The following is a 13269-nucleotide window of genomic DNA, read 5'->3' as shown; positions in this document are numbered from 1 at the left end:
TCAAAGTGATTTCCTGGCACTAACCTAATCAAAATCCCGAAATCCCGGGAAAAATGCTGTTTACTTAAGTTAAAATTCCATTACGAACATTAAAGAAACAAGATACACGGTAACGCGTTGCAATTGCACCCACCGCAAACTGCGTTGTAATCATTTTTGGTCGTTTATTTTGTATGCCTGAAATGAAAATTCACCGATTACGGAGAAATAGTTGCTGCTTGAAAGTGTCATACTTACGATTTGATGCAAACGTGCTCAGGATCGTTTTGTACAAGATTTTACCTTTTTTATGGAAATTCTACCAAAACGACAATCCCTCGTCTAACTGTACAGAAGTGTTTACATTAATGACAAAGAATTGCACTGAACAAGCGTTTGGGGCTGGAAGAGTACACATGTAGGCTCCTGTCTCACTAGTTGTTTTCAGTCAAACGTGAATAAACACATTAGAAAAATACCAATGACAGGGTAAATCTAGTCAGCCGTTAATTAATTGAGCTGAATATGAGTGGGCAGCCAACATTCATTGTCTAGTTTTCTTTCTTTGTTATTTTTTTTTTCATTTATTAATAATGTTATTCTGTATTTTCATTGATAATGTATAGTAAGCTGTTTATATATTTTCTATACATATGTTCGAATCTTCAATATTGGAGGAAAAATAAAGATCTATCTGTCTCACTTTTATAAAATCCTTTTAGTATGGTCACTAACACGTTTAACTCAGAGTCATCAGTTGTGGTGTACTGGCTGAACAAGTTCTATTTAACCAAAGCTTCCCGCTTAAACTGACAGCACCTTGCAAAATATTACAGTAATTTGTTATTGAAGTATATATGTATCTTGTTCACTCTAGTTTTTCAACATGCGTGTGATTATGACGACCCAGAGGCTTTCGAGATTTGGGCTTTCTCCTTGTATGCTACAAAAGACTTTGACCTAGCTCTCGAAAAGTGCGAGTTAGCTCTAAATTATTGCAAGGTATGTGGAACAGTTTATATAAGACTTTTTGATATTGCACAGAACTTCCCTCAAAATATGTAAGGACTCGTCTTTCATAAACGTCGTTTTATGTAAAAAGTGACACCCAGATTATGTTTTGCATTCGCTTTTCGTAGAAACTTGTTAATATAAAATTTTATAATAAAGTCTTTAAAGGCTTACAATTACTATAGTTAATCAGTCATGAAAAACGTCGGTAAAATAATTAACAACGATATCCTTTTGCAATTTATTAATTAGTCATGTCTTCTAATAATAGCCAGAAATAGAAATTTAGCTTAGAATTCCTTAAGAAATGTATGCATTTTCATCTTAAATAAATATCATAGATAATAATTAGATATCGTTTGAACCACTTGAGAACGACAGAATGATAAATCATTTCATTTTAAGTACTTTGCAAAAGAAGTTCTATACTTGTTTTATCAAAAATTCCCACCTCCTTCCTTTTCAGATTTGAATTAAAAGGAAACTATCATTTAGCAATATGTTGCTTTATAGATGTCAGTATAAAAATCTGACCACTTTGTGTATTTTTAGCATGTTTGCACTTTTCCACATTATTTCTATACATACCGCCAATTCTGCTTCTGTTAAAGCATATCAGATCCAGATTTTCACAACATGTTTCAAAGTGTAAAGGATGTATTTCTAGCCTGACCGATTCTTTGTTTTTATATTAAACAATGTAGTTAATATATCATTGATTTATATACTTTTAACTTATTAGGATAAGAACTACAGACAACGATTAGAAGCGTTTCGATCAGAGATACAAAAGCAGATTGCGGTTAACACTCGCCCTGAACAGAATGGAAAAGCTGGCAATACAGGTGTAAGTAATTAGAACTATATGATATAAACTTTTGGGGTGCATATCGTATTCGTTGGACGTAAAGTTTATGTGAAGTTTGTAAAAGTACATCTTTCATGTGAAACAACCTTTTCTTTACTGTCCCTCTTGCCGTTTGTCCCTCCTGTCAATTATATTAGGAATACCTTGGCTTCATAAATTATATTGCTCTTGGTGTTTCAGTAGCCGTGTATATTGAAAGTTTCAACACAATTGGTTTTGTCATAGCTAAGTAACAAACGTTCTAACACACCAAACTGATATACACTGGTGTTTCAGTGACTTTACTCACACCCAAAGCCACTGTCTATAGGTGGATCATCTAAAATCAAAGCTCTACCTCGTGTAGGTAAGGCACTTTGAAACGTTGGCATGCTGTCATTACATTGCTGCTGTAGCAGCCATTCTAGCTGCAGACTCAAGATTTCACTTTTCTAACAGCTGCGCCAGTTGGCGTTTCATCGGGAAGTGTTCATGAACTTCTGATAATACATTTGAATGTATAGAATATGTGTGCAATATGAGTATGTCATCTTTTTACCAAAGAGAAAATACCCAAAGGGTGTTATGTTGCAGAAGCAGTTATAAAATCTATAAAATGCAGATGAATGTAGGTTTCATTAACTTCTCACAGAGGATGAGACATGGGTAGATTATTTTCAAATCTCACCTCAAAGATGGATTAACAACAAACAGTGACTTAGGAAAGGACAAGAACGACCAGATTTTGCAAAAAGAACCCACGTTGCAGAGGGGTTCTTAACACAATTTTCTTCGATTCCTAAAGCCCTTTTATGCAAATACCCTTTTATGCAAATACCGATGCATCTGGAAGATCTATCACTGGAATGTTTTACTGTGAAATCATTAATATCCGTAGGGGACTAATTTTCGTGGATTTTGTGGTTGAATCAAAAAAAAGAAAAATTGATATTTAATCCCGACAACAAGTAAAATTCTCATTCATTTTATGTTCAAAAGGCGAAATCTACAAATTCATATCCCCACGAAATTGCCGTTTTGACCAAAACCACGAATTTTCATGCCTTTGAAATTAAATGATTTTACAGTATAGGGACAAGGTTTTTAAATTAGTTAAAGCATAATGTTAAACGTCACCAACAGGCTGGATTACGGCGCATCTGCATGACGATGCATCTTGAACACAAGAGCCATATTGTACATCAGTATTAACAGGATCATCATGTCAAACAACTGCCGCATCCTCCTACGCCCGATCTAACTCGCTACAATTCTAGAAGCGCCCTTGGTAGTGAAATTTATTAGTGTCTGCCTAGTATATCAAGGGCAGACTACTCTGTAGCTTCCAGGGAATGGACATGAAAAAAGTGTGCTTTTTAAGGATAAATATTTTGAGAGACTAATGGTAAGCAATACGCTTAAATACAGGATTTTATACGCCCGTTTTGAAAACATGGATAGCGCGTCCGTCTCGCCGTCATAATTCTTGTCCTGAGAATAACTTTATGACCATTACAAGTATTGACATCAAACTTGGCAAACACTAGTTTGTAGATGGCGATGAGACTATGTGCAGTGCGGTTTAATCGGCTCTGTAGGTCAAAGGTCAAGATCACAATAGACCTAAAAGGTCCAAACAGTCCATCATATTTTGTGTCCGGATTATAATCAAATAGCCGTGCAAAGTATTGACTTCATACTTGGCATGCAGGTAGGTGACGTTAAAACGATGTGCAGAGCACTTAAACCGGGACTGTCGGCCAAAGGTCAAGGTCAGAATTTGAGCTCAAACGTCAAATCTGTCTGTCATATTTCGTGTCCAGAGTAAAACTTAGTAACCATTCAAGGTATTGACTTGAACTTGGTGCTCGCCCTCATAGCTCAATAGAGAAACGCAGGTCTACGGATCGCGGAGTCGCGAGTTCGAGCCCTGGGCGAGGTGTATGATCTCCGTGACTATTTGATAAAAGACACTGTGTCTCAAATCATTTGTCCTCCACCGCTGATTCATGTGGAGAAGCTGGCAGTTACTTGAGGAGAACAGGTTTGTACTGGTATATAATCCAGGAACACTGGTTAGGTTAACTGCCCGCCGTAACATAACTGAAATACTGTTGAAAAACAGCGATAAACCCAAACAAACAAATAAACAAATCCACTTGGCATGTAGATAGGTAGTGATGAGACGATGTACAGAGAATATGATCCTGGTCAGTACATTTTAGGTCAAGGAAACAATTTTAGCTCAAAGGTTAAATCTGTCCGTCATTATTCGTGTCCGGAGCATAACTTATTAACCTTTTAAGGTATTGACTTCAAACTTAGCATGTAGGTAGGTAGTGATGAGACAATGTGTAGAAACATGAACCTGGTCTGTAGGATTAAGGTCTAGGTAACAATAGGAGTTCCAGAGTCAAATCTGTCCGACATATTTAGTGTCCGGAGCATCACTTCATCATTAACCATTCAAGGTATTGACTTCAATTTTGGGATGTAGGTAGGTGGTGATGAGACGATGTGCATTATGCACCAGCCAGGGTGCTAGTCAAAGGTCAAGGACAAATCTGCCCATCATATTTTGTGTTCAGAGCATAACTAAACCTTTAAGGTATTGACTTGAATTTGGATTATAGACAGGTGGTGATGAGACGATGTGCAGACTGCAACAATGTAAATTACAACCACCTCTCCCATTAACCCTGTCCCCATAAAATTATTTTGTTTCTTCCCCTTTAGCACCCTGTCACAACCACCAGACCCCTCCCCCAAAAAAACATTGAATTTTGCTTTTTCTTTAAATTTTGCTTCCGCCCTCCTCTGATATAACCCCTCGAGCGTATTTTGCTTTGCTTGGCGGAGCTCTTGTTTTTTTATCGTATACGGAATACGGAAGATCGGTGCTTCTAGTCAAGTGTCCGCTCGTATCTTACATAATGCCCGAATGGGCACCTGGAATATACCTCCACCGTCAAAAGCAAGCTGAAAAGTCAGCATAACACCTATAATTGTGTTGGTTTGGATAAATCCAAACAAAAATATTTCTGGTATTAAAGTTTGATATCATGACAAAGGTGCATACTTCTCCCCGACGCCGACTTGCTTGCTTGGCAAATGACATAGCAGTAATTCAGTCATTAATATATTCTGAACGACTTTTCAGTGAAACGTGTTTTTCTCAAATCTAGAAGCGACATATAGTATATCTGGTTAGCAGTAATGTCACTTCAAATGTGTCATTATTGTCGTATAACCTTAAGGTTCATTCTATCGGAAAAAGACCTGGGTCTAAATAATTTAGATTTGCGGGTTTGTTTCTGAATAAAAGTTATAAAAAGTATATACTAATGGATTCGTCTAGGATCGAAGTACACGACCAGATAGTCAAACTACGACTACGACTCTTCCATAAGTCGTACAATGAAGAATTTGATAACAAAATTGGTCATGTTTTTTTCAAAATCAAGGGCTACTTCAAAATGCGTGCGGAGTCCGTTTTATATGTATTAATAGACAGACAAGACAGGTATATAGTTCCTGACACCATTTAAATTACCTTAATCGTTTTTCAAAAGCTTGCAATTTACGTTTAAAAATACACTTTATAATGCTTCAAACGATTGTTTTCATCGTCCTTTGTTGACATGACGGACTACTTTTTAGTTGAAAGCATGATGGACAGCAGTAAAGAAATGAAAATCATAATTGGATTTCGGAATGACGGCGGGGTCTGACCTGTGTGATAGTCACAGTTTAAATTTCTGCATATAACCTCTCTTTCCACAAGCAAGTGTCTCCGGTCTGCAATGACTAGTGTAATATCCGGCATTAGACAGGTACATGCATGTTGGGAAATTGTCCAGAATGCACATTTATTATTTCATGCTCTGATTCATTATAAGGTTTTCATTGTTTTGTATTTCGCTGTGATTAAATTCAAATAAACGCCTTTGCTTTACAGATTCTTGCGTTTTTTTCCAGACGATGTAGGTGGTAACCTGAATGGAATGATCACATCTGAGTCAGCAGTCTTGGTAGCATTCCAAAACAACAGCAACAATAGAACACTGATTCTTATTAAAACAGAAACACTACCTTGGTGTGAGTGTACATTTGAACAGTCAGCAACACTTTAAGAGGGACCTCCGAGGCCGAGTGGCTAAGGTCACTGATTTTAAATAACTTGCCCCTCACCGATGTTGGTCCGAGCTTCGCTCGGGGCGTTGAATTCCCTATGCGAGGAAACCACCCAGCTGGCTTACGGAAGGTCGGTGGTTCTACGTGTGGAAATAATGCACGGAGGGGCACACTGGGTCTTCTTCCACCATCAAAGTTGGAGGGTTACCATATTACCTATAATTGTGTTGGTGCAACGTTAACCCCCCATCCCACCAAAAAAATCAACACTTGAATCATCTTTACTTTCTCCGTTTATAAACTGGCTGTTTGCATAAGAATGCGTATAACACTTTTTTTTATTAATGTTTCTCGTTTCTAACTTTTTCTTCATTTTTTTAGGAAAGATTAATCACAGTCTTTGAATTGAGATACAATTTTGGAGAAATTGTTGTAATTTATCATGAAGAAGGTGCTAAACTACAGACAACGGTGTCCGTTGACGTGTGCGAGGTGTTTTTTAATTATTTATTTTACTCAACAGAAAAGGGGTTGGTAGGTGAGTTGTTCCCCTTGCATCAAATTAAGCATTTTTATATACAGAGATTAATAAATTCCATTGCACAAGCATTCCGAATATTTCATTATAAGACTGCTAATGCTTACTGTATATTGCCATCATTGTCTAAGTTCAGCAGATCAACTTTTGAATGAAACATTATACGTTTTAATATTAAAAAACTGTTGTTGATTTTGGTTTAAATTATATTTAATTTTGACTCATTTTGTTTCATACAAAAGCCCTTCATCGAGTTCAGTCATTGAATGCATTGTATGTTGAATCTGGTCGTTATTTTAATAGGGTACTTGTATGAAATGGCAACTTTTTATCATTTAAATAAGATTAAGAAAATGACATTCAGAAAAGCTTCTGTTACTTCCCTTGACTTTGGTCATCATTGTAAACTGTATATTGAGCGGGACACAACATATTTGTACATGGTTTTCTTCTATTATTACATTCAAATAGAAACGAATTGTAAAATACATCAACATGAACATTTGATTACAACAAGATAATGTTTGACAGCCTGTATTCAATTCGTCAGATACAAAATGGTACATTTATTATACCAAATGTACAAGAATAAATAGAAATTGTAGCTGATATTTAGTACAAAATGCGGTGCCACAATGACAAAAATACGTTTGGTATCTAGCAATGCTAACAAAAAGCTTGTAAAATGCAAGTGAAGGGCCCAGATTTTATTGTTACAGTTTTGAACACTCTTAATCGTTTTTGTAATTATATATTTATGACACCTACTGGGAGAGAAAACTTAACACATATCTGTTGTTAAATGGTCATGGGATGACCTAATTTATTTGTACAATCATTGAATTGTAATACAAATGTATAACCGTTGCATTGGAAATCATTTTTCTATAAAACAGCCAGTGAAAACAGATGTATAAGATTAACGAATGGTAACGAAATGTGAAGGGTTCGTTCGAAATGGCAAAAATGTAAACCAATGTATAAAATTTATGAATGTACACAAAATGTAGAGGGTTTGTTCATAATAGCAGTCAAAACAATAACATTTAAAAGTTTTTGACATGGGTACCTCCTTGTATTTTTAATAACTACAGTGGTGTAGGGGATGGCGGTAGGCAAAAACGCGTATTTTTCTTTGTTTTTATATAGACTGTGACTCAATGCAGACTTGGAGCGCCTGTATAAATTACAGACTCCGGTACATACCGGATTAACTAAATTTGAACGAAAATATCATAAATGTATATATTTTGTAACCATGGTGATACTAACCCTAACCTTTAGTCAGTATTCTATGCATATTGTACACTAAATGCATGCGGACATGCAAAACTATGCATATTTTTGCCGTGCGCTACAACTGATAATCACTTTCGGGCATGCGCAGAAGACCGCTCCGAGTCTGCAATGAGTTACATCGTTTTATATAACCCACGCTAAAGTAGACTGATTAATCCGGTTCTGACCAGTTTTGATAGAACTAAGTTCCTGACCATTTGCCGTCATATTCCTGACGGTTAGTCCCTCCCAGTACATGTCATAAAATACGCTACACCGTAAAAGTGTAGCTTCCCTTTATGACCCCTGCTGGGAGAGAAAACATAACACATATCTGTTGTTAAATGGTCTTATTTATTTGTACAACATATAAGAGATAATCATTGAATTGTTATACAAATGTACAAGCGTTGCATTGGAAATCATTTTTCTATAAAACAGTCAGTGAAAACAGATGTATAAGATTAACGAATGGTAACGAAATGTGAAGGGTTCGTTCGAAACGGCCAAAAAGATAAATATTTGCTAAATTTCTATCTGCCCCACATTTCGCCCAGGGCGATGCTGTATGGTAAAGAGGCACCCAGTTAAAGACATGATGTAAAATATTCATGTAGTAACATTATACATGATTGACTAGAACAGATTATATTGGCATGATGAGCATTCGGAAATAGATATTTACAACAAAATATAATTATCAAATAGACAATCATGATGTTTAGCTCAAACTTTACAATGAAATACACAATTAAAATAGACATTACACTTATTTGGCACACATATTTGGCACATCAATGTAGAAAAAGGAACCAATAGTTTAAACATATTGCGTAAACTGACTTTAAACATGAAAGTCTAACCTTAGGGGTGAGACCCTTAATACTGGTACCGAAAGGGAAAATGGATTTCGTATTCCAAATTCGAAATGTTAAAACAGTGAAAAATTCTATCACTCATGTATGTGTGAATTGAAGTATAATCTAGTTATCAGTATAACAAGAAGTCTTGAACTACTTTCCCTTTGTTACTGATATCATCCTGCATAAGCAGAATGTAATACATGCGATTATGAAATCTGTCTTTAACGAGGCTTAAAAATAAATCTGATATCTATGTAACACATGTATGCTATGTACAAGATACAACTACTGATGAAACTGTAAGAATAAGTTACTAAACATCTGAAGGTATCAAGCCCCAGCATGATTTCTCCAAAAAAATATCTATCATAAATTCTTACATCGGTTAGCCCCGGACGTAACATCTAATCATAAGAAGAGAACTAATGGTGTGTATCGTTTTCAAGAAAATAGTGACAATTTACATATTTTGTACAGAACCGACTGCATCATGCTAAAAACTACAGACTCTTTGGCATAAATTAACTGACCAGACTGAAATTTAAAAATGTGTTTTAACGGTTATAAGCCCCGGCACATTACCTTTAAACCTTTGTGTTTTCAACTTGAACGAAGAAATAGCGATACCGAACGTTAAAAGTAACACAATTATATACAAAGTAAATAGAAGATAGAACCCAATGTTAAAAACGGCTATGAGCCCAAGCACATAACCATACATGTTAAACTGACAATATAGTGTGTTATAAACCATTACATACAACTGAAATATGAAACAACTATATATAATACAAGCAATTGGTAATAGTAACTGATAATTCTGGGTGTAGAGTACCTTACGCATGTAATAACAGGCTATAAGCCCCAACATATAACCTTGGCGCATATATGAAAATGAGTCTATGTTTAAGAAACACTATTTATTGTGAAAAACACATACCGAAAGCCCCAGCATGCCGCATGCTATTTTCATGAGCCCTATTCAGAGTTTCGTATATATTTTTGGAAGGTATTGCTGTTCCACCGACCCAAAGACCTAATTTTTGCATCAGAATAGCCTCTTTGGGCACAGTCAGTAGCTTTTCCTATTCTAAAGCTGTGTGATTTGTATTTCTTTCCGTCAAGTCCACAGAAATTTAATGTGGACGCAAGTTTCTTTTCAAACATTTTGCGTGGGACTAGTAGGCATGATGTCAAAGCAAACAAAGGACCGTCATGTCTACCTCGTAGATTAAGGTAATCATGCATTGCGACAGGTGGTGAAATATTCGTATGCCCGTGTGAGAATGAAAGTACAAGGGGTTTACCATAATTGTGTTTGAAATATCTAAACGTAACTGTGACTGTTGTTGGCTTCTTCTCTTTATAGGTTAACTCTACATCAGCTAACTTTAAGATAAAAGACTTCGTGCCTGGTTTTGATAGAGTAATCTCGCTACATCGGGCAAAAACATTGAATGCAATCAGGAACATGGCTATGAATAGCGTTTGGTGATAATAGGTTTCACATGTATGTTGCAGCGCGTCCGTTAGTTTGTTTAATACGGTAACAGCGATTGGTAACCGTAGGTCATATGAAGGAGCTAGACGTTGTGCCACTTTAACGAGGCTTGTGACCAGAAAATGACCAGAAGGGTCATTCATACCAGCAAGTTTGTGGATGTAACTTATACCTGACAGATATGTAGTTATGGATTTAGAGGTCATTGGTTTTTGATGTAAGAAAGCTACAAAGGGAGCCATTTTAGATGCAGAAATTGGTATTTTTATTTTACTGTCAAAAATAGACTGGAAAATTGGGACAATAGTTCCCATGCTCGCCTATAGGTCGCCAAAGTAGCCGGGGATAGTGATGCACTTAACAGACTTTCAACTCTTGCATAATGTCTTCGGCTGAAGGGCTTGGCTTATTGTTGCTGGTTCCTGGTTGCAGAAGGGATCTAACTGTCTGAAACGCTGAAACTGAAAACGTGAGAGAGCGTCATCCGGATGGACAGGTATGATTCTAAAAGCTGACTGTATGTCTGTTTTTGCCATGAATGCACCTCTACCCATAATTTTTAAGTTATCTATGGCATCCTCAATAGATTCATAGGAAACCTCTGTACATGAGGAAGGTACCTGATCATTAACCGAATTACCAGAGTTGCGGGGAAATGACAGGTGGTGTATCATTCTGAACTCTCCCGGCTCTTTTTTTGGGTACAACGCCAATTGGGGAAACTCTGAAATTTTCTAACGGTATTTCAGTCACTGTAAAAGAATCTGCAATTCGATTTGCATCGAGTTCTTTTGAAAGTTTTGCAGCAACCACCGAAGCATGGTCTTTTGCAGTTTTGAGGTTTGGGCTACTTGAGCTGGTTCTGGAACCTTGAAAATTTATATTGAACCCACAGCGGAAACGTTGACAAGATATCTATTTAATTTTGGGACATAACCATTGAGTAAGTCTGACAGGTTTTTCCAATTAACCGGTGTAACAATATCCGTCTGATCATTTCTGGGAGAACTTATTTGCTTGAAGGTTTGGCCTACTTGAGGGGGTTTGAACTGAGGTAGAAGTGGGGTTTTGCTGGGATGCTTCTCCAGCACCTAAACTGAGGGGTGGTTTCCAAAGCAATTTCTACATTTGTGGGGATAATTGCATCCTTGACAGTGTTCGCCCCTGTTGAATTTGTGGCAGGATTTTCTTGGATGGCCCGTTTTTGGGCCCGTGAAGCGAAAGGGCTGTTTCTGATTGTGGGCCTTGATAAAAAGCTCGTGGTAAATTGAGTCCCAAGGGACAGGGTTGTGTTGCCGGAGCTGGCGGAAATTGGTATCATAGACATGCCAGTTACCTCTTGCTTTTGCAATTGACCTGATAGTATTGCCAGACTGTGCCAACTGCTCAGCTTGTTCTGGATATTTTTGTCTGTAGACAGAGGAAAATATAGCGAATGTGTTTGTCCATTGTTCAATTGTTATGAATTTTTTAGCGTGTGTTTGGCTAATGGAGGAAACGCCTTCCTGGGAAATTGTGAACTGGAAGGATTCTTGTGTTTTATTAAATGCAATGGAGAAATCTAAATATTCATTTGACCAAATTTTTCTTTGATTTTGGTGGGAACCGATGCAAAGAGTGGGATAGTAGGTGATGTTTGTAGTGTTAATGAGCCAAAACACCCAGAGTCACCAGTTCCTGACGTAGATAAGCTAGACGTAGATGCTGAAGGCTGGTTGTCTTCCCTTGACTTATCTTCTGACCCGGATGGAACTATGACGCTGTCCTTGGTAGGTTTCGTACATTGTTGTGTAGCATCGGAAAGGGTTTCGTGGTCCAGTTCGGCCAGAGTTCTTTTCACAATGTCATTTATTTTTGACTCTATAAGTTTTTCTAAGCGTTCTGACATAATGTCGCCGTTCATGGCATCAAGTTCATTGTTAGCATCTTGATCGCGATTTGGATCTTCCACTACCGATTGCCGTTTTGGCTGTTTATGTGGCTGTGCTGAATTTGTTGCCACAGCTTTCCTTTTCACAGTGGACCGTGGTGCGCTTTTCGACGCCGTACCCCGTTTTTGCTTTGACGTAGCCCTGGCATTTCTGTAAATTAGTATATGCAAGAATTAGAATTCGTAATGTAACTTTACGTTCAAATGATTTAGTGTTCCATTGTTACTATAAAATGTCTAACATTTTTTTTATATATAAATACATTTATATAAATGCATAAAAAGCTGTAAGTTCACTATAAATGAAATGTTATATTTATCAGACTAAAATATACATACTCAGAATTAACTCTTATAGGAAAAGAAATAAATTTATGTTAAAAGATGCAATTGATCATGTGACTTTTTTTTTTGTAAGTTATGGAAGGGGGACAACTGGTATAGATTTTAGAATTTCCATATTGGAGTTACTTCCCTCAACGAGATGCAAGATATCAATTATCCAAATAAATTCTGTAAATACATGCAATGGTTTAAATGTGTAAAATTGTATACATCATATGCTGTGAAATGAAATTCACATGCTGTGAAAATCAAACAGCATTTTATACTGTGTCACAAAATATATGTAGATAAGTATACCCACATCAATTGAATGTAGCATAACAAACCGTTTGTATGGCAAAATAATAACAATGGGTCTTTCTAAAGATCCCCATTGTGGGAAAATGAAAACTTAAGGCTATTTAAAAATCATAATTAGCATAAATGCTATATAAGACACCATTGCGCTTAAGTCTATGACTCGCAGAAAAATTGTAAATGCAAAAATGCCACTGCGCTTAAGCCAATCAAAGACTCGCAGAAAAATTATAAATACAAGATGTCACTGCGCTAAAGTCTATGACTCGCAGAAAAAGATAATGGCAAAATGTCACTGCGCTCAAGTCCAATGACTCGCAGAAAAATATAAATGCAAAAAGCCAATGCGCTCAATATAATAGTCGCAGAAAATACAAATGCAGACATCACTGCGCTTAAGTCTACAACTCACAGGAAACATGAATGCAAAATGCACTGTGGTAAGTCTATGACTCGCAGAAGGTTATATCTGCATTGTAGATGCCCCTCACATAAACATTATATCATTGCGTTTTTGGATGAAATCTTGTGCAAAGTGATAGTCAG

General features: G+C 36.7%; 1 protein-coding gene across 1 annotated transcript in view; it reads left to right on the top strand.

The window, feature by feature from the left end:
* The window catches only part of LOC128553844 (uncharacterized), a gene marked incomplete at its 5' end in the record, with an annotated part of 50472 nt that extends 40327 nt beyond the window's left edge, over nt 1-10145 (top strand). Inside the window, 3 exons of the mRNA XM_053535028.1 lie at nt 857-981; nt 1733-1837; nt 10020-10145. Coding sequence (XP_053391003.1) covers nt 857-981; nt 1733-1837; nt 10020-10145 — 356 coding nt within the window. The remainder of the gene's footprint in view (nt 1-856; nt 982-1732; nt 1838-10019) is intronic.
* Nucleotides 10146-13269: the final 3124 nt, after the last annotated feature.

The sequence above is a fragment of the Mercenaria mercenaria genome, unplaced genomic scaffold (assembly GCF_021730395.1).
Source record: "Mercenaria mercenaria strain notata unplaced genomic scaffold, MADL_Memer_1 contig_4380, whole genome shotgun sequence".
Taxonomy (NCBI): domain Eukaryota; kingdom Metazoa; phylum Mollusca; class Bivalvia; order Venerida; family Veneridae; genus Mercenaria; species Mercenaria mercenaria.
The sequence above is the reverse complement of the archived record's forward strand: the minus strand, read 5'-3'. Positions and strand labels throughout refer to the sequence as shown.